Source organism: Hyperolius riggenbachi, chromosome 1 (assembly GCF_040937935.1).
Source record: "Hyperolius riggenbachi isolate aHypRig1 chromosome 1, aHypRig1.pri, whole genome shotgun sequence".
In the NCBI taxonomy this organism is placed as follows: Eukaryota; Metazoa; Chordata; class Amphibia; order Anura; family Hyperoliidae; genus Hyperolius; species Hyperolius riggenbachi.
In genome coordinates, this window is record NC_090646.1 from 95241413 (window position 1) to 95263141 (window position 21729).

The following is a 21729-nucleotide window of genomic DNA, read 5'->3' on the forward strand; positions in this document are numbered from 1 at the left end:
GTCGGTACAAAAATCCACCGACTCCGACACCTCAGGTTAGGATTCCACTGATATCGACTCAGACTCCTCAACTCTGACTCCTCTAATTTGCATACTATAATTTTGTTGATTGAAAGTGTGTACTTGTATAAGACAGGAACAAAGAACATCTATCAGGCCCTAGGCAATGTAACTGTGGGTACATGTACGAGTGATGTGCAGGTACTCTGCAGGGGAATGAGCAAAAATCTATTAACCCTTCGCACACTCGCATGCAAATGTTCAAACAAATGCATTCACAGATTCACTCATCCAGGCACAACTGTTATCCCTACAGCTAAGTTAAAAGCCGGGGTCTTAGTTCACAGAAGAATGCATTCTTATGCTTAGTCACCTATACTGCGTAGAAGTACCCAGGTAAACATAGGTGTCCTAACTCTGGCCCTGTAACATGCATAGTGCAGACATGCAAACACATTCATTGCACCAAACCTATCAATGAATTAGGAGCACACATCCTGACGTCCTCTCCTGGGACAGATAGTGCATCTTACCAATCGCACAAGGGAGCTAACGTTATGTGTCCATGTGCACCATGCACATACACCAGCATAAGCTGTGTGCATGCTGACAAACACATACAGGGGAAGGAGGGAGTGCACTGAATAAGACCCTGCAGGGGAATGAGGGGACTCTTCCTCTATTACACATTCTTCATGCACAATCTGAACCTAGTGTTCAATGTGCACAACATTCTCAGTGGATTCCCTGCAGCTCTGTGGGGAGTGCATATGTGTTACAAAGTAAACCTGAGACAGAGGACATTAAAGTTTTATACACACCTGGGGCTTCCTCCAGCCCCCTTCAGGCTAATCAGTCCCTTGCTGTCCTCCTCCGCCACCTGGATCTTCTGCTATGGGTCCAGGTACTTGAGCCAGTCGGGCGTAGTGCGCATGCACACACTCCGTCGCTGGGAGCGTACTACACCTGCGCAGCACTATTGCGCAGATGCAGAACGCTCCTGGCTGTGGGAGCGGCACGTGGCCGGACTGCTCTGACTGGCTGAATTACCAGGACTCATAGCAGAAGATCCAGGTGGCAGAGGAGGACAGCGAGGGACTGATTAGGCTGAAGGGGGCTGGAGGAAGGCCCAGGTATGTAAAAAACTTTTCTTTTCATCCGTCTCAGTTACCCTTTAATTCGTAGTCACTAAACCAAATTTTAACAATATATCAAATTATTTGATTTCATGAGCAAAGGGAGTGCATACATTTGCATAAATCAGCATCAATGCAGAATTATTTCCATCTCGTTGACCATCTCTATTAGTGACACGGCTACACATCAGGCTTTATACTTACAGCATAGATGTTAATTAGTATATACAAGAGCGCTGCGTAATATGATAGCGCTTTATACATACAAATAAAAAATAATTAAAAAAAGGAGATTCCTGTGTACACATCATATATACAGTCACAATCAGATATGTATATCTGACTTTAAAAATACAGGGACTGCTTTATTGAAACAGCACAAGTAACTATTTTTTGTTTGGTTTATTTCATTTTTGTGGATTAAGCACAGCTATTACTGTATGTATAAATTATTTATGGATGACTATTATCTGAGAAATATAACATTTTATCATATTTTCTAATTTAATTACAGCTTAAATTCATTAGGAGTCGGATTCGGTGCATTTTCTCCCGACTCCGACTCCAGATACCCCAAAATTGCCCCGACTCCGACTCCACAGCCCTGCTGGCCACACACCCTCTAATCTTATCTGGCTGTATCACAGAGCAGCCCTTGCTCTAATATACAAGCCAGCAGCAGGTACATGGGGTGGGACATGCACCAGACATATGGTATGCTGTCAGATTTTCACCTTCAATGTGAGGCCCTTTACCAATAAGGCTATACACTAGGTACGTGAACGTATCCGTGGCTCCGTTTCTCAGGTCGGATCAAAACCGGAGCCACGGATACCAGTGTTTTAGATAGCAGCGGTCTTTACCCATAAAAAAAATGGACCAGTCTCCGTTTTGTGGGGACACGTTTTCAAAACCTGAACGGAAAGGTCCGGATCTGCTGCATTTTCACACAACAGATCTGGATCCTGATACACACAGGTAGTGGTAGGCAATAGGAAAACAAATCCCCCTCTACACAGGCAGATTTGGACACAGAAACGGATCCGTTTCTGTATCACAGTCTGTGGGGGGAGAGGCAGCCGCCATGCTGGAGGGGTAAAGGCAGGACGCTGCCCCCCTCCCTCACCTGGGTCCCCCGTCCCCGCTACCCCCCTCCAGCTACATGCCACAAAACTTGTTAAAAATGTATAGCAGCGGCGAGCGGGGAGCTTACCTTCTCCTCCTACTTACTCCACTCGCCACATCACTGCCTGCAATGCTGCCCTCCGAAGTATAGGGGGTGGCATTGCAGGCAGTGATGCGGCGAGCGGAGGAAGTGGAGAGAAGGTAAGTTCCCCACCCGCCTCCGCTATACATTGTAACAAGTTTTGCGGCACGTAGCTGAAGGGGTAGCGGGAGCGGGGGACCCAGGTGAGTCCTCCTGATCGCTGCCACCCTTGTCCTGCCTGCTATAGCCCTCCAGCATGGTGGCTGCCTCTCCCCCCACGGCTGAGCATACGTTTCCACGGACTGGAAACTTATGCTACAAAAATGCATTTCTGGAAAAACGGTCGGGGTTTTGGGGGGGGGGGGGGGGGGGGGGGGGGGAGGGGAGAAAAAGGTTATTTTTAGAAAAACGGATTCGATCCTGAACGGACCAGTGTGGACCTAGCCTAATGGATAGTGGTTAAGGTGTCTATTGTGAAATAAAGATTCTCACTGAGAGCACATCTAGCTCTTTAATGCTCTATGGCTTTTTTTCATGTGTCCAGAGGACCTTTACAAATCTCAAAATCTATACTGAACAGAAGACTTAGACCTCCGTTACACCTCTGTTCATCCACTCCTGCTATCCTCAAACCCTTCCGAGCAGCTCTACTGCCAATAACAGTGGTGTAGCACAGATTATTCAGTTACTTTTATTTAGTTAGATCACTCAGTATCTGGCTTTCATTAACCCTTTGGGGACTGGCCGCCTAACCCCCCTTAAAGAGAACCAGAGACCACGAGAAAATTATGTTATACATACCTGGGGCTTCCTCCAGCCCCATAAGCCTGGATCGCTCCCACGCCGCCGTCCTCCGCTGCCTCTGTCTGCCAGTACCGGGTCCTGTCATTTCGGCCAGTCAACACAAGCCCAGTGCGCTCCCTCCGTACTGCGCATGCGCACAGAGCCGGAGGGAGCCCCTGGGCATGCGGAAGACTGGTCGCGTCCGGCGGAAGTGACGGGACCTGATACCGGCGATAGAGGCAGCGGAGGACAGCGGCGTGGGAGCGATCCAGGCTTAATGGGCTGGAGGAAGCCCCAGGTATGTATAACATCTTATTTTTCTTTTTGTAGAGAACGGTCGTCTCTGGTCCCCTTTAAGGACCAGGTGTTTTTTGCTGGGGGGGGTCAGGCAGCCGCATCCCCTGTGGGGCTTGCTAGGCATGGTGTCCCCCCTGTAGCCAGGTGTTCCCCATGTGACTGGCAGCCATTACTCACCTTCCAGACTCCAGCGATGAGCCGCAGTGGACCCCTCCACTCCGGCCGGCATCTCCGCTCCTACTGCCGCTCAGTTCCGGGTCCCGGCTTGATGACGTCATCAAGCCGGGACCCGCCACTGATGTCCGAGAGAGCGGGGATGCCGGCCAGAGCGGTGAGGAGCACCGATAGTCGTGGCAAGGGAGGCGAGTGGATCCTCATCTTACCCCCCTACCGCCGCAGCTGCCCATAGTGATCACTATGATTTGCCGGCGATCGTAGTGATTCACGTGATCAGCAGCCATACGCGATGGCTTCTGATCACTGAGGGGAGATGTCAGCTGTCATGCGACAGCTGACATCTCCCCTCAGGTGCGCACGATCGTGTCAGGAGCGGAAACAATGGGCGGCGTAGATCATATGCCGCATCAGGCTAAAACAGCCACAAGTGCGACGTAGGATCTAACACAGGCGGTCCCCCAAAAGGTTAAAGGACCACTGCAGCGAAATAAGTAAGCAGTTAAAATCTGATTCTCAGGTTTTCTTTGTTTTCAGAAGCGTCTCCTGAACGGCAGTTTAACTGCCAAAATAGTAACATACCAGCCTCCCTACTCACTTGCACACTATTTGGTCAGTTAGATTTAGCAGCTGCCGTTCAAGAGATGCTTTGACTCATTCACACTAGTAAGTGCTTTGAAATGCATTAAAATGCATATAATAGGATAACAGAGGCGCCAATAGGATAAAAAACACTAAAAGAACTTAAAAACACATCTTGGTAATAGAGGAGGCAGTGGTGGACTCACCCCCTCCAAGCAGAACACACGACTGTGGATTTTCAGTCAAAACAATTTTATTGGATACTCCAAATAAAGTGCAACGCGTTTCACGGGATACAAACCCGCTTCATCAGGCAACAACAGATAGGAGTAAACAGCATCTGCCAGTATCAACACTGAGAGTGTTGATGATACTGGCAGATGCTGTTTACTCCTATCTGTTATTGCCTGATGAAGCGGGTATGTATCCCGTGAAACGCGTTGCGCTTTATTTGGAGTATCCAATAAAATTGTTTTGACTGAAAATCCACAGTCGTGTGTTCGGCTTGGAGGGGGTGAGTCCACCACTGCCTCCTCTATTACCAAGATGTGTTTTTAAGTTCTTTTAGTGTTTTTTATCCTATTGGCGCCTCTGTTATCCTATTATCTACATCAAGTCCACCCTTGGTGGAGGGTTGTACCCTTCCTTCTACTACAGAGAGCGACTTTTTAATCCTGAGTGGGGTCAGGACAATCTCCCCACCTGCTTTGACAGTGGTTGCCTACTTGGTAACCCTGGTTTGTGAGTATTAAATTAATATTATTACTCTATCAATTATACCTTACCAGTACATACTACACTATATTGGGCTCTTGGTGTGCTCTCTTTTTCGCATTAAAATGCATGAATAAAAACTCATGAATTGATCAGTGAGTTTTTGTGAGTTTCCAGGAGTTTTACTGAATTGTCAAAGCGCTGTGAAGTGATGTAGAGGGAAAGGAAACCAGCTGATTCATGGGCTTATCTGCATAATCCATGTGCTGAAACTCACATAGCATGCATTTCTATGTGTTTTAATCACCCCGGACAAGTTGAAATGTACTGCACAGCAACTCACTGTTGTAGTGTGAGCCCTTAGAAAACAAAGAAAACCCTGGGAATTCCGCACGAGGAAATGGACTAGTCCAAAACCTGTCAGTTCTGTCGATTTTAACTGCTTACTTTTTTCGCTGGAGTGGTCCTTTAAAGAGCCACTGAATCAAAGGTTGGATAACCTTGAGACTGACCTTAGCAACAGCTGATGTCTTATGAGCCTGTGTTGCGAGTGTGAGGGCCCAGGGATGGTGACAGAGCAAAAGACCACATAACATAAGTTCCCCAAGTCAGAACAGACTTGTACTGCTTCATTTACAGAAAAGTATTATGCAGCCCGACAGCCAGAAGCGAAACGTGACACTTTCACAATGAGACGGCTTATGACCCCTAAGCCACAATCAGGATGCTGAATAATGAAGAAACCCTTGCTGGAGTGACTAAAAAACAAACTCGAGTTTATGATAACTCAATGATCATATGAAGGAGGAAAAATCAAGAGATAAAAGATAAAAAAAAGCATAACTCATTTTTAGCAAGGACACATAGGCGACTTGCTCTCACACAAAGTCAAATGATGGGTATGAAGAGAGGTAAAGGAGGCACCGTATCTTTAAGATCCCTTTATTCATCAGTTCGGAAAAGCAATCCAATAGTGGACAGTGGGGGTGACAGAAAGCAGCATCCTATGTGACTTCCTGTCACCCCCACTGTCCATCATTGTATCACATTACCCAGCTGATGAATAAAGGGGATTTTGGGTAATGGTAGAAAGACCTGCACTACTTAACCACTTGAGGACCTAGGGCTTTCTACCCCTTAAGGACCGGCCACTTTTTTTCCATTCAGACCACTGCAGCTTTCACGGTTTATTGCTCGCTCATACAACCTACCACCTAAATGAATTTTGGTTCCTTTTCTTGTCACTAATAAAGCTTTCTTTTGGTGCTATTTGATTGCTCCTGCGACTTTTTATTATATTCATCAAAAAAGACATGAAGTTTGGCAAAAAAATGATTTTTTTAACTTTCTGTGCTGACAGTTTTCAAATAAAGTAAAATTTCTGTATACATGCAGCGCGAAAAATGTGGACAAACATGTTTTTGATAAAAAACTCCCCATTCAGTGTATATTTATTGGTTTGGGTAAAAGTTATAGCGTTTACAAACTATGGTGCAAAAAGTGAATTTTCCCATTTTCAAGCATCTATGACTTTTCTGACCCCCTGTCATGTTTCATGAGGGGCTAGAATTCCAGGATAGTATAAATACCCCCCAAATGACCCCATTTCGGAAAGAAGACATCCCAAAGTATTCACTGAGAGGCATAGTGAGTTCATAGGAGATATTATTTTTTGTCACAAGTAAGCGGAAAATGACACTTTGTGACCAAAAAAAAAAAAAAGTTTCCATTTCTTCTAACTTGCGACAAAAAAAAATGAAATCTGCCACGGACTCACCATACCCCTCTCTGAATACCTTGAAGGGTCTACTTTCCAAAATGGGGTCATTTGTGGGGTGTGTTTACTGTCCTGACATTTTGGGGGGTGCTAAATTGTAAGCACCCCTGTAAAGCCTAAAGGTGCTCATTGGACTTTGAACCCCTTAGCGCAGTTAGGCTGCAAAAAAGTGCCACACATGTGGTATTGCCGTACTCAGGAGAAGTAGTATAATGTGTTTTGGGGTGTATTTTTACACATACCCATGCTGGGTGGGAGACATATCTCTGTAAATGACAATTTGTTAATTTCTTTTACACACAATTGTCCATTTACAGAGATCTTTCTCCCACTCAGCATGGGTATGTGTAAAAATACACCCCAAAACACATTATACTACTTCTCCTGAGTACGGCGATACCACATGTGTGGCACTTTTTTGCACCCTAACTGCGCTAAAGGGCCCAAAGTCCAATGAGTACCTTTAGGATTTCACAGGTCATTTTGAGAAATTTCGTTTCAAGACTACTCCTCACGGTTTAGGGCCCCTAAAATGCCAGGGCAGTATAGGAACCCCACAAATGACCCCATTTTAGAAAGAAGACACCCCAAGGTATTCCGTTAGGAGTATGGTGAGTTCATAGAAGATTTTATTTTTTGTCACAAGTTAGCGGAAAATGACACTTTGTGAAAAAACACAATTAAAATCAATTTCCGCTAACTTGTGACAAAAAATAAAATCTTCTATGAACTCGCCATACTACTAACGGAATACCTTGGGGTGTCTTCTTTCTAAAATGGGGTCATTTGTGGGGTTTCTATACTGCCCTGGCATTTTAGGGGCCCTAAACCGTGAGGAGTAGTCTTGAAACGAAATTTCTCAAAATGACCTGTGAAATCCTAAAGGTACTCATTGGACTTTGGGCCCTTTAGCGCAGTTAGGGTGCAAAAAAGTGCCACACATGTGGTATCGCCGTACTCGGGAGAAGTAGTACAATGTGTTTTGGGGTGTATTTTTACACATACCCATGCTGGGTGGGAGAAACACCTCTGTAAATGACAATCTTTTGATTTTTTTTACACACAATTGTCCATTTACAGCGGTATTTCTCCCACCCAGCATAGGGTATGTGTAAAAATACACCCCAAAACACATTGTACTACTTCTCCCGAGTACGGCGATACCACGTGTGGCACTTTTTTGCACCCTAACTGCGCTAAAGGGCCCAAAGTCCATTAAGTACCTTTAGGATTTCACATGTCATTTTTGTTTCAAGACTACTCCTCACGGTTTAGGGCCCCTAAAATGCCGGGGCAGTATAGGAACCCCACTAATGACCCCATTTTAGAAAGAAGACACCCCAAGGTATTCCGTTAGGAGTATGGTGAGTTCATAGAAGTTTTTATTTTTTTGTCACAAGTTAGCGGAAATTGATTTTAATTGTTTTTTTTCACAAAGTGTCATTTTCCGCTAACTTGTGACAAAAAATAAAATCTTCTATGAACTCACCATACTCCTAACGGAATACGTTTGGGTGTCTTCTTTCTAGAATGGGGTCATTTGTGGGGTTCCTCTACTGCCCTGGCATTTTAGGGGCCCTAAACCGTGAGGAGTAGTCTTGAAACAAAAATGACCTGTGAAATCCTAAAGGTACTCATTGGACTTTTGGCCCCTTAGCGCAGTTAGGCTGCAAAAAAGTGCCAATCATGTGGTATCGCCGTACTCGGGAGATGTAGTATAATGTGTTTTGGGGTGTATTTTTACACATACCCATGCTGGGTGGGAGAAATACCTCTGTAAATGACAATTGTTTGATTTTTTTTTACACACAATTGTCCATTTACAGAGAGATTTGTCCCACCCAGCATGGGTATGTGTAAAAATACACCCCAAAACACATTATACTACTTCTCCTGAGTATGGCGATACCACATGTGTGACACTTTTTTGCAGCCTAGGTGCGCTAAGGGGCCCAACGTCCTAATTACAGGTCATTTTGAGGCATTTGTTTTCTAGACTACTCCTCACGGTTTAGGGCCCCTAAAATGCCAGGGCAGTATAGGAACCCCACAAGTGACCCCATTTTAGAAAGAAGACACCCCAAGGTATTCCGTTAGGTGTATGGCGAGTTCATAGAAGATTTTATTTTTTGTCACAAGTTAGTGAAAAATGACACTTTGTGAAAAAAAAACAAAAATCAATTTCCGCTAACTTTTGACAAAAAATAAAATCTTCTATGAACTCGCCATACACCTAACAGAATACATTGGGGTGTCTTTTTTCTAAAATGGGGTCCGTTTCTGGGGTTCCTATACCGCCCTGGCATTTTACGGGCCCAAAACCGTGAGTAGTCTGGAAACCAAATGTCTCAAAATGACTGTTCAGGGGTATAAGCATCTGCAAATTTTGATGACAGGTGGTCTATGAGGGGGAGAATTTTGTGCAACCGGTCATATGCAGGGTGGCCTTTTAGATGACAGGTTGTATTGGGCCTGATCTGATGGATAGGAGTGCTAGGGGGGTGACAGGAGGTGATTGATGGGTGTCTCAGGGGGTGGTTAGAGGGGAAAATAGATGCAATCAATGCACTGGGGAGGTGATCGGAAGGGGGTCTGAGGGGGATCTGAGGGTTTGGCCGAGTGATCAGGAGCCCACACGGGGCAAATTAGGGCCTGATCTGATGGGTAGGTGTGCTAGGGGGTGACAGGAGGTGATTGATGGGTGTCTCAAGGTGTGATTAGAGGGGGGAATAGATGCAAGCAATGCACTGGCGAGGTGATCAGGGCTGGGGCCTGAGGGCATTCTGAGGGTGTGGGCGGGTGATTGAGTGCCCTAGGGGCAGATAGGGGTCTAATCTGATAGGTAGCAGTGGCAGGGGGTGATTGATGGGTAATTAGTGGGTGTTTAGGGTAGAGAACAGATATAAACACTGCCCTTGGGAGGTGATCTGACGTCGGATCTGCGGGCGAACTATTGGTGTGGGTGGGTGATCAGATTGCCCGCAAGGGGCAGGTTAGGGGCTGATTGATGAGTGGCAGTGACAGGGGGTGATTGATGGGTGGCAGTGCCACCTGGTGATTGATGGGTGGCAGTGACAGGGGGTGATTGATGGGTGGCAGTGCCACCTGGTGATTGATGGGTGGCAGTGACAGGGGGTGATTGATGGGTGGCAGTGACAGGTGATTGACAGGTGATCAGTGGGTTATTACAGGGAAGAACAGATGTAACTAATGCACTGGCGAATTGATAAGGGGGGGTCTGAGGGCAATCTGAGCGTGTAGGCGGGTGATTGGGTGCGCGCAAGGGGCAGATTAGGGTCTGATCTGATGGGTAACAGTGACAGGTGGTGATAGGGGGTGATTGATGGGTAATTAGTGGGTGTTTAGAGGAGAGAATAGATGTAAACACTGCGTTTGGGTGGTGATCTGATGTCGGATCTGCGGGCGATCTATTGGTGTGGGTGGGTGATCAGATTGCCCGCAAGGGGCAGGTTAGGGGCTGATTGATGGGTGGCAGTGACAGGGGGTGATTGATGGGTGATTGACAGGTGATCAGGGGGGATAGATGCATACAGTACACGGGGGGGGGGGGGGGGGTCTGGGGAGAATCTGAGGGGTGGGGGGGTGATCAGGAGGGGGCAGTGGGTGGGGGGGGGGGGGGGGAGATAAAAAACAAATAGCGTTGACAGATAGTGACAGGGAGTGATTGATGGGTGATTAGGGGGGTGATTGGGTGCAAACAGGGGTTTGGGGGGTGGGCAGGGGGGGGTCTGAGGGGTGCTGTGGGCGATCTGCGGCAGGGGGGGGAGAAATCAGTGTGCTTGGGTGCAGACTAGGGTGGCTGCAGCCTGCCCTGGTGGTCCCTCGGACACTGGGACCACCAGGGCAGGAGGCAGCCTGTATAATACACTTTGTAAACATTACAAAGTGTATTATACACTTTGTATGCGGCGATCGCGGGGTTAACATCCCGCCGGCGCTTCCGTATAGCCAGCGGGATGTTGCGGCGGGCGAGCGGTGACAGGCGCCGGCGGAGGATCGCGTCACGGATGACGCGATCGCTCCGCCCATGCCCTTAGAAGGACCGCCGCCTCTGTGGGTGAGCCCGTCCTTCAGGGCTCCACTTCCCGGCCGCCTCTGTGCGTTAGGCGGTCGGGAAGTGGTTAACTTTCAAACGAATTCCCTCTTCAAAGGTATAAGCTTATATACTGAGATACTTTTGAAACCTTCCCCAGTCATATTTTTGAATCATGTATAGACTGTTATTGCAAAATATTCTTTCATTACTGTGATCAAGTGACCACCTTTCTTTTAAAGTGGGCCTGAACTCTTGCACAGGACAGAAGGAAATGGAGGCTGCCACATTTATTTCCTTTTAACCAATACCAGTTGCCTGGTAGCCCTGCTGGTCTATTTGGCTGAAGAAGTGGCTGAATCACACCAGAAACAAGCATGCAGCTAATCTTGTCATATCAGTCAAATTTGTCAGAAACGCCTGATCTGCTGCATGCTTGTTCAGGGGCTATGGCTGAAAGCATTAGAGGCCAACGATTACCCGAATAGCCAGGCAACTGGTATTGCTCAAATGGAAATAAATATGGCAGCCTCTATATACCTCTCACTACAGTTCTCCTTTAATTGCCCCTAATCTGTGACTAATCACCACTGTAATTTGATCACTCAGCTATGTCAGCTGCCAGGCAAGGCAAAGCAGCTAACTGGTAAACACAGGATGTTAAACAAGTCTGCTTCTAATGAAAGCAGGAAGTAGTCACACTGCAGATGTATTGCATGACTTGTATCAGCTGTAACAAAAATGTTTTTCTTTAAAAGTTTATTATGCTGTTACTTGTCTTTCAGGTACAGACTAACCAGCAAGCTCATGGTGACCCAGAACTCATTGGAGTGTTTGAGGGGCTACAATGGTCCTAAAAGCCCCCTTACTAAAATACTAAGGATAACAAAAGTTTGCTTTCTTAAAACAGAAATTTGTGATAATTCAGGTTGAAGTGAGCTTGAGATGTCTCCCAGTGCATCACTGCTGAATATATGCAAATTAACCATGGTTACCCTTAGAATCTAAACACACCTCCAGAACCGCTGGAATGCAATGATGTGTCAGTTTGTTACTTGTACAGAGCCACAATAATCCAACATGCATACAGACTGTTCCGTATTGTTTGATCCTCATCAGTGCATGGCATGGATTAATTTGGCTCTATGGAGTAGGGCTTGTAACCCCGAGAGGTACAGACTAACCAGCAAGCTCATGGTGACCCAGAACTCACACACTCCAATGAGTTCTGGTTCACCATGAGCTTGCTGGTTAGTCTGTACCTTTCGGTGTTACAAGCCCTACTCCATACAGCCAAATTAATCCATGCCATGCACTGATGAGGATCAAACAATCCAAAACAGTCTGTACGCATGTTGGATTATTATGGCTCTGTACAAACTAACAAGCTGACACATCATTGCATTCCAGCGGTTCTGGAGGTGTGTTTAGCTTCTAAGGGCAACAATGGTTAATTTGCATATATTCAGCAGTGATGCACTGGGAGACCTCTCAAGCTCACTCCAACCTGAATTATAGCAAATTCTTTCTGTTTTAAGAAAGCAAACGTTTGTTATCCTTGTCTTTCAGAGCAGAGAGGAAGTTCTGAGCTCAGGTCCGCTTTAAGGTTAACTATGGAAATCACCTGAACAAGAAGTAAACACCCAAGGCAGAGGTTCTAGATCTTCCCCACTCTAAAAACAAAGCAGGTTTTTTTGCTGTCTGCATCCCTGCTGGACAGATTTACCTTTCCTCCTGTGGCACAGACATTTATTCAACCCCAAAAAGGTCTAAACCTTGATTCAAATATACAAAGATAAAATGTGCTTTGGCTCAAGTTGGGCATCATTTAAATATTTGTTTTAGAATTAAAGGTTTCATAGAGAATCCAGTTATGTTATTTAGTTTGCTGCAGCCAATGGCTGCATTTCTGTAGAGGAAGGAAGACAATAGCGTGGCAGAGTATGGAGCAGCTTCCATCGGGTACAGTGAGAAGGGGTACAAGGTGCTCAGGTGTCATTGTCACTAACGATCCGGCCTGTCTGATCTTTAGCCACCTCAGTGTCATCTAGTGTGTGCATCTAGCTTTACTTACACTTTGCATTGGAAGTTCATCATTTACTATGCCGTGCCACAGTAAGCTCCCAGATTACTTTAATTGTCAACACACTGCGCCACAGTTCGCCAAAGCTGAATAACAAAGTCACAGACACTGGGATCGCTGCAGATAGTCCACACGCTGGGTAAGAAGTTTCAAAGTTACTGCTGCACTCTCCAGACCTGAAAAAGAAAAATCTCTACATAGGGCAATATCGTTCAATCTAAGTACATCATCCCTCCACTTATTCCACGTGTCACATGTGAAGTGCTCTCCCAAATATCAATCAACTCCGTGTCCCTCGTCCCCTCTCGCTAAATGCTCACCAGATTCTGGCCACCTCAGTTTTCAGGTGGATCATAGGCAGTATAGTTATAAGTCGCTTCACTGGATCCTGCAAAGAGGGAAGAATCTCCACATAGGCTAATACAGTTCAGAAAACTCAATATAATTCAACCGCTAGTGCCACCACGTGTCCTACAAATCACCCTGTGCTGGTGCCAATCCGTCGTGCTACAAATGACACTGCTCACCAGATGCAGCCCACCTCTGTATCCAGGTGGAAATTACACTGTATGTTGTAGGCAAACAAGTTTCACACTCCTGGATCCTTTTAGAAAGGCCTTTTCAAGGACTTGCTATTTATTCCAATTTTTAAGATTCACTTGATAAAAACATAAAAGAAACCAACATAGCGTAATACAGCTTAAAATTGCTCCTATGCGCATGAATTCAGTGTCACTTACGCCTCCAAGTGCGTTCTGCGCATATCACACAATAGGCCTCTGCCAGTGCCCATCCGTCTCGATTCCGGCTGGTGTCCGGGTGCGCCTAGGTAGATGCACGCTCCACCGTTTCGCCTCCTTCCTCGGTCGCAGGGTGTAGATCGGTGCGCTTCTGTGATGACCGGCCGGTCCGTGCGCTTACTTCCGTGCGACGTCAGACGCACAACTCCGCCCTACGCACGTTTCGTCCTCAATGCCAGACTCATCAGGGGCTCATCAGGAGCCCCTGATGAGTCTGGCATTGAGGACGAAACGCCCCTGATGAGTCTGGCATTGAGGACGAAACGCGCGTAGGGCGGAGTTGTGCGTCTGACGTCGCACGGAAGTAAGCGCACGGACCGGCCGGTCATCACAGAAGCGCACCGATCTACACCCTGCGACCGAGGAAGGAGGCGAAACGGTGGAGCGTGCATCTACCTAGGCGCACCCGGACACCAGCCGGAATCGAGACGGATGGGCACTGGCAGAGGCCTATTGTGTGATATGCGCAGAACGCACTTGGAGGCGTAAGTGACACTGAATTCATGCGCATAGGAGCAATTTTAAGCTGTATTACGCTATGTTGGTTTCTTTTATGTTTTTATCAAGTGAATCTTAAAAATTGGAATAAATAGCAAGTCCTTGAAAAGGCCTTTCTAAAAGGATCCAGGAGTGTGAAACTTGTTTGCCTACAACATACAGTGTAATTTCCACCTGGATACAGAGGTGGGCTGCATCTGGTGAGCAGTGTCATTTGTAGCACGACGGATTGGCACCAGCACAGGGTGATTTGTAGGACACGTGGTGGCACTAGCGGTTGAATTATATTGAGTTTTCTGAACTGTATTAGCCTATGTGGAGATTCTTCCCTCTTTGCAGGATCCAGTGAAGCGACTTATAACTATACTGCCTATGATCCACCTGAAAACTGAGGTGGCCAGAATCTGGTGAGCATTTAGCGAGAGGGGACGAGGGACACGGAGTTGATTGATATTTGGGAGAGCACTTCACGTGTGACACGTGGAATAAGTGGAGGGATGATCTACTCAGATTGAACGATATTGCCCTATGTAGAGATTTTTCTTTTTCAGGTCTGGAGAGCGCAGCAGTAACTTTGAAACTTCTTTCCCAGATTACTTTGATCACTAATCGGAGAAGAGAAGGCAAAAGAAAAACCCAGCAGAGGGCTTCTGTGCGTAATGCTGGGCATACACGGCTCGATTTTGAGCCATAGTGAACCTTACGTGTAAAAAATAAATTGAGTTCAACTCACCTGGGGCTTACTTCAGCCCCCTGCAGCTGATCGGTGCCCACGACGAGTCGCTCTGATGCTCCGGGTCCCGCTGGCGGCCACTTCCGGTTTCGCCGTCAGGACCCGTCAGGCTGGGGGACGCGGCTGATACTACGCGTTCCCAGCCAAAATAGCACCCCTATGCGATTTTGGCTGGGAACGCGTAGAAACGGCCGCCTACCCAGCCTGACGGTTCCTGACGGTGAAACCGGAAGTGGCCGCCAGCGGGACCCGGAGCATCAGAGCGACTCGTCGTGGGCACCGATCAGCTGCAGGGGGCTGAAGTAAGCCCCAGGTGAGTTAAACTCAATTTATTTTTTACACTTAAGGTTCACTTTAAGGTGGCTCGATAGATAATTTCCGACATGTCCGATCTCCCGCCCGATCGTTTCGCCGCTCTATTCGGGACTGAAGTGAATGGAAAAAGATAAGAAAAATGAGCAGAAGATAAGAGAAATGACTGCGGAATCGAGCGGCAAAATCGAGCAGTGTTTGCCCATATACTTTTTTTTGGTGTGGTAATTGATTTATATGTGCCTGATATTCATCATTCACCACCTTGTTGTATCAGATCAGATCTCAGCAGAGATCCAGTGTAATATTCACTCTCTCCACCGCATTGAAAACAGGTACATTGTACAAACGAAGTTGCACACATGTGGCCAACTGCACAATATTTGACTGAGGTTCGACTGGATTTGCTGCATGCTATTTTCAGGTGTTTAATTCAGACACTACTGATGCCAGAAAGATCAGTAGGATGCCAGGCAACTGGTATTGTGTAAAAGGAAATAAAATATGACAGCCTCCATACCCCTTTCACTTCAGGTGTCCTTTAAAACTACATCCTTTCATATCCCTGCCTGAAGGGCTTCTGTCATTGTGCCTACCATCAGATACAGCTGTAGTGCGGGGGAAATGGAACCTACCTTAAGATTAATAATAGCGGGTTTGGAGAAAACGGGGTCTTCATCGGCCTCATAGAGGTGCTGAAGGCGTAGAAGTATTCGCTGGAATTCAGCAGCATTTGTCTCTCTTTTATCTGTGTTGAAACAAAATGACAACATAAAGAACTCCAATTTCCTCTAAACCTTAAAGTAGGACTCCAGATAAATATAATGCAACTGCTCTCTCAAAGAAGAGGTGATGCTTGTGGGAAATCCCGGAAGGGGGAGTGAGAGGAGGTGACTAAGCTAGAGGACAAGAGGGTCTCCTGGGAGGATCTAGGGTACTGAGTGGGATGGTAGAAGGAGATTTATGAAGGATATATAAGGGGGTGACAACTTATATAGAGTTTTGTGTAATAGGATGGGGAGCTTAACCACTTCACCCCAAAGCGTTTTTTACCCTAACAGACGAGCGATTTTCACCTTTCAGTGCTCATCCCATTCATTGGCCAATAGTTTAATCACTACTAATCGCTATTAAATGATCTATATCTTTTTTTTTCACCACCAATTGGGCTTTTTGAAGTTGATATTTGTTTTCAGTAATTACTTTATTTTCTATGCATTTTAAAGGGAAAAACAAGGGAAAAAAATGAAAAAATACACAATTTCTCCAATTACATCTCCTATAGTTTTAATATAAAACACTGCTACTGTGCATAAAACCCACACATTTTATCTGCCTATTTGTTCTGGTTATCACAAGATTGTAATTATGTCCCTAGTACAAAGTATGGTGACAATATAGTATATGGAAATAAAGGTGTATTTTTTCTTTGGTGTTTTTTTCCCCCACTATTTTCACATGCACATGCACGTGCATGGGAGCGCACGTGCATGCATGGGAGCGCGCAAGTGCACGCGCACAGCGGCAGCAGCACTGTCTGACTTATAAAAACGTCCTGGAGCCATTAACCCCCCTGGCGGTTTGCAAAAAATCCGCCAGGGGGCAGCAAATCTTTTTTTTTAATTTTTTTTTTTTTTTTTTCATGTAGCGAGACAAAGTCTCGCTACATGATAGCCGCTGCTCAGCGGCATCCCCCCAGCCCCTCCGATCGCCTCCGGCGATCGGAGATCAGGAGATCCCGTTCAAAGAACGGGATCTCCTGGAGGGCTTCCCCCGTCGCCATGGCGACGGGCGGGATGACGTCATCGACGTCGTGACGTCAGAGGGGACTCCGATCTGCCCCATAGCGCTGCCTGGCACTGATTGGCCAGGCAGCGCACGGGGTCTGGGGGGGGGGGGGGCGGCCGCGGCGAGAGGAATTGCGGCGGATCGGCGGGTAGCGGCGGCGATCAGATGCTACACGCAGCTAGCAAAGTGCTAGCTGCGTGTAGCAAAAAAAAATTATGCAAATCGGCCCAGCGGGGCCTGAGCGGTGCCTCCCGGCGGCATAGCCCGTGCTCAGCACGGGCTTACCGCCAGGGAGGTTAAGAGGCTCTAGCAGGATGTTTTTATAAGTCAGCTTGTCATTAAGTGATTAGACTGGATCCTTTGGGTAAGTGGCTGCATCAGAGGAGAGGTGGATGAGATGGGCAGCAGAGTTCAGTAGGGACTGTAGAGGTACCAGTGTGGTTTTGGTAGACTGCAGAGTAGGATGTTACCGTAGTGAAGACAAGATATGATTAGAGCATGCACAAGCATTTTAGTAGCCTTTTATGAAAGGGATGAATTCTGGCTATGTTTTTGAGATAGAAGTAGCAGGAAGTAATTAATGGGATAATAAGTTATCCAAATGAATGTGCAGCAAAGTCCAGAGCTACCCCCAGACAGTGAGCTTTAAGAGTTTGGGTTATTGGGCTGATTTCTACATTGATCCAAAGCTTAACCCTTTAAAATAGCCAAAAGGGATTGGGGGGGGGGGGGGGGGGGTGTCCAGGTGACGTGGTAAAAAAATGAAAATAAATTTTTAACTTCTCCATCTTTACATACTGTCATTAAAGAAACACATTAACTTGAATTGGATTCCAAATCCTTCCTCATGCCCTGGGTCAGTGAGCTAGATGGGGGTGATCCAAGGGACTTGTATGACAGCCAGTTGAAACGTACCTTTCCGCAGGTTGTGAAGATGCTTCCGGTGATCTGAGGAATACTTCCAGCCAGGAATGCTGAGAATCTGAAGGTGAATATTGGCTGGTAGTGTGATGGGAACATCAATCATTTTTTCATCTTCTGCTTTTTCATTTTCTGACGGTAGAAAAAAACCCACACAGAGTAAAGCATCGCCGCGCAACTCTACTCAGAAGATGTATAAAGTAAAGCAAGAATGTTAACATTGTACAAGGTTCCTTTAATATCACATTTGGAAGAAGTGAGGATAAGCATGAAACAATAGTCACACCAATGGTGAATATTGTCATCAAATCCTCCACAGGTATGCGGTGAACAGTGGTTTATGCCGAAGCTATACGAGTACAATTTATAAATAAACTATCAAAAGGTATATATTGATGCCCATGTGTTGTTGACAAAAAAAAAAAAAAAAAAATCATTAAAAAGGCACCCTGCAGTCAGGGAAGGTTCAGGGAGGGTGGAGAAAAAATAAAAATCAATTTCCACTTACCTGGGGCTTCCTCCAGCCCGTGGCAGGCAGGAGGTGCCCTTGCCGCCGCTCCGCAGGCTCCCGGTGGTCTCCGGTGGCCGACCCGACCTGGCCAGGCCGGCTGCCAGGTCGGGCTCTTCTGCGCTCCAAGGCCTTGTACTTCTGCGTCCCACGCCGGCGCTCTGACGTCATCGGACGTCCGCCGGGCTGTACTGCGCATGCGCAGAACTACTGCGCATGCGCAGTACAGCCCAGCGGACGTCCGATGACGTCAGAGCGCCGGCGTGGGACGCAGAAGTACAAGGCCTTGGAGCGCAGAAGAGCCCGACCTGGCAGCCGGCCTGGCCAGGTCGGGTCGGCCACCGGAGACCACCGGGAGCCTGCGGAGCGGCGGCGAGGGCACCTCCTGCCTGCCACGGGCTGGAGGAAGCCCCAGGTAAGTGGAAATAGATTTTTATCTTTTCCCCACCCTCCCTGAACCTTCCCTTTAAAGTGGACCCAAATTAAAAATACAAGATTTCAGAAATAAAATCTATTTTCTAAATTATAATAATAAATAGCAGACTTTTTTCAGCTGCATGATGACAAATATAAAATATTTTACATTTATTGGAGAAACCCCTCCCTTTCTTTCAAATTGCCGGGACAGAATCCGGCAAACTGGTGAAGTAGATAGTGTCCAGCAAAGGAGGAATTGCTAATGGCTGCCCCCAGTATAATCCTAGTTATGAAAAGAGAAGGCTGAAAAGCATGCACTGAAATGCTCATAGGCTTGAAGGAGTGTTTATTTATCTTTGTATGTGTCAAAGTGGTGCAACTAAATATTTTTAAATAAAAAAAATGTTTGGTTTGGGTCCGCTTTAAGGAGTCTTGCTAAAGGGCTCCATACTAAATGGCAGTACACTATTCAACCACTAATATATAATATATTAGTGGCTGAATAGTGTACTGCCATTTAGTATGGAGTCCTTTGGCAAGCTGCAGAGTGGCCTATTAAAAATGCTAGCAAAATCGCTAGCGTTTTGTGGCAATTTTTTTTCACGATAAACACAATTTTTATTGGACAATTTCGCGGTTTTTGAGCTATCACTCAAGATTGTGAAAAAGTGCTGCATGCACCACGTTTGTGTTTACCGCAAATTGCAGGCAATTGCGGCAGTAGGATTGGACGGCTGCCAGGGTCTGGAGGAAGCCCCAGGTAAGTACATTTTTGATTTTTATTCACCTCGGACCTGCACTTTAAGCCTGAACAATTATGACACATTCATTCCCTAGCACCATCATCAAATGTAGCCCATTTCAGCTGTACCCAAACATACTGGAATAAGAGAGATGATAGTACAGTACAGATTCTTGTGACAGGAGCATCAGGAAGATCCACCCAAAATCACAATGAGAAGCCTGCTAAATGTGGCTAATACAGAAACAATAACAATAGATTAAAAAAAGTCCAAGCTATAAGCAGCAGGAACCAGAAGTACAATTCTGTAAAATGGCTATAACGTGATGTTGCAAGTATCAGCATGCTTAAAATGCATGAAGATATAGACACAAATAAATGGCCACACAACAGAAGAGCTTGGCGACTTACCTTTGACGGGTGTAAAGATGACCAGTGGCCTGTGCTCTAGTGAAAGCCCCAGTCTCTGGTACAAGGAGCTAGCTGCTATCTTTGATCCCATCATAAGCCAGATAGTTGGCCTCACCACCGAGGTATCATTTAATGTAAGATTGTAGCTCAGGTCCCATCCATGGTTATTCCACAGCCTTCGATGAAGCATTACCTAGAGAGTGAACAGAGAGTAACATTTCTATTGTCAGCCTATTGTAACTCTCAACACTTTACCCAAAGAAAACTTGAACTTGCCTCCACTTGTCCACTGTCCAGGCTGGAGACTCCATGTGCCCTCTCAGCCAGGATAACCAGTCGTGTGTCCTCATCTTCGATGAAGGCTGTACGAACCATAGGGTAATAATTCTGTGAGAGTAAAGATTTGTTATTTTGTTTAATTGTCCACTACTAGTTGCAGAAAAATGTAGAGTTAAAGCAAACCTGACGCGAGACATTTACTTCATGTTGGATACGTACCCAAGTAGAGGAAAGGCTTTGGAAAGCATAGAGCCTTCCCGTTCCTCCGCTTAGCCCATTGCCCCTCCGTTATCAGCCATTAAAGCGGGATTGCCACCATCAAAATTAAATTTCAACAGCAACTGGCCTGAGTGTTTTAAGTGATAAATATGCTAATCATGCGTTCAAAACTTTTTCTGCTGTTATGGTTTGGAGTTATCCCACACCTTAGGAGCACTGGCCCTTTAAGTACCATTGCCAAGCAAATGAATGCTGGGGGTGTTTTTATCTGAGATATATTCCTCCTCTTCCCTTTAGTTCCCCCTCCTAATGATATAAGACAGTGCACTTCACAGTATAGACCTCAGTGGGAGTGTCTGAAGACTCTGGGAGAAGGGCGGGTAATGATTACAAAATTAGCAATAGGAGAAAAAAAGAGTGAGGGAGGAAATGATTTCAGGATTAGCTTCATTCAAAGGTAACCAAGATGGAAACTGTCTAGAATAGGATTCTCTGCTTTTCCTTTATAAAATATATATATATATATATATATACACACATACATACAGTGGAGGAAATAATTATTTGACCCCTCGCTGATTTTGTAAGTTTGTCCAATGACAAAGAAATGAAGTCTCAGAACAGTATCATTTCAATGGTAGGTTTATTTTAACAGTGGCAGATAGCACATCAAAAGGAAAATCGAAAAAATAACCTTAAATAAAAGATAGCAACTGATTTGCATTTCATTGAGTGAAATAAGTTTTTGAACCCCTACCAACCATTAAGAGTTCTGGCTCCCACAGAGTGGTTATACACTTCTACTCAATTAGTCACCCTCATTAAGGACACCTGTCTTAACTAGTCACCTGTATAAAAGACACCTGTCCACAGAATCAATCAATCAAGCAGACTCCAAACTCTCCAACATGGTAAAGACCAAAGAGCTGTCCAAGGATGTCAGAGACAAAATTGTAGACCTGCACAAGGCTGGAATGGGCTACAAAACCATTAGCAAGGAGCTGGGAGAGAAGGTGACAACTGTTGGTGCGATTGTTCGAAAATGGAAGGAGCACAAAATGACCATCAATCGACCTCGCTCGGGGGCTCCACGCAAGATCTCACCTCGTGGGGTGTCAATGGTTCTGAGAAAGGTGAAAAAGCATCTTAGAACTACACAGGAGGAGTTAGTGAATGACCTCAAATTAGCAGGGACCACAGTCACCAAGAAAACCATTGGAAACACATTACACCACAATGGATTAAAATCCTGCAGGGCTCGCAAGGTCCCCCTGCTCAAGAAGGCACATGTGCA

The 21729-nt window shown here is 46.0% G+C and overlaps 1 protein-coding gene across 1 annotated transcript in view; it reads right to left on the reverse strand.

Moving 5' to 3' along the window:
* MAN2B2 (mannosidase alpha class 2B member 2) overlaps window positions 1-21729 on the reverse strand; it is a 103650-nt gene that overhangs the window by 7138 nt on the left and 74783 nt on the right. Inside the window, exons 14-17 of the mRNA XM_068277135.1 lie at window positions 20214-20324; window positions 19938-20130; window positions 17854-17991; window positions 15786-15898 (exon numbers count right to left, since the gene is read on the reverse strand). Of these exons, the coding sequence (XP_068133236.1) occupies window positions 15786-15898; window positions 17854-17991; window positions 19938-20130; window positions 20214-20324 (555 nt within the window). The remainder of the gene's footprint in view (window positions 1-15785; window positions 15899-17853; window positions 17992-19937; window positions 20131-20213; window positions 20325-21729) is intronic.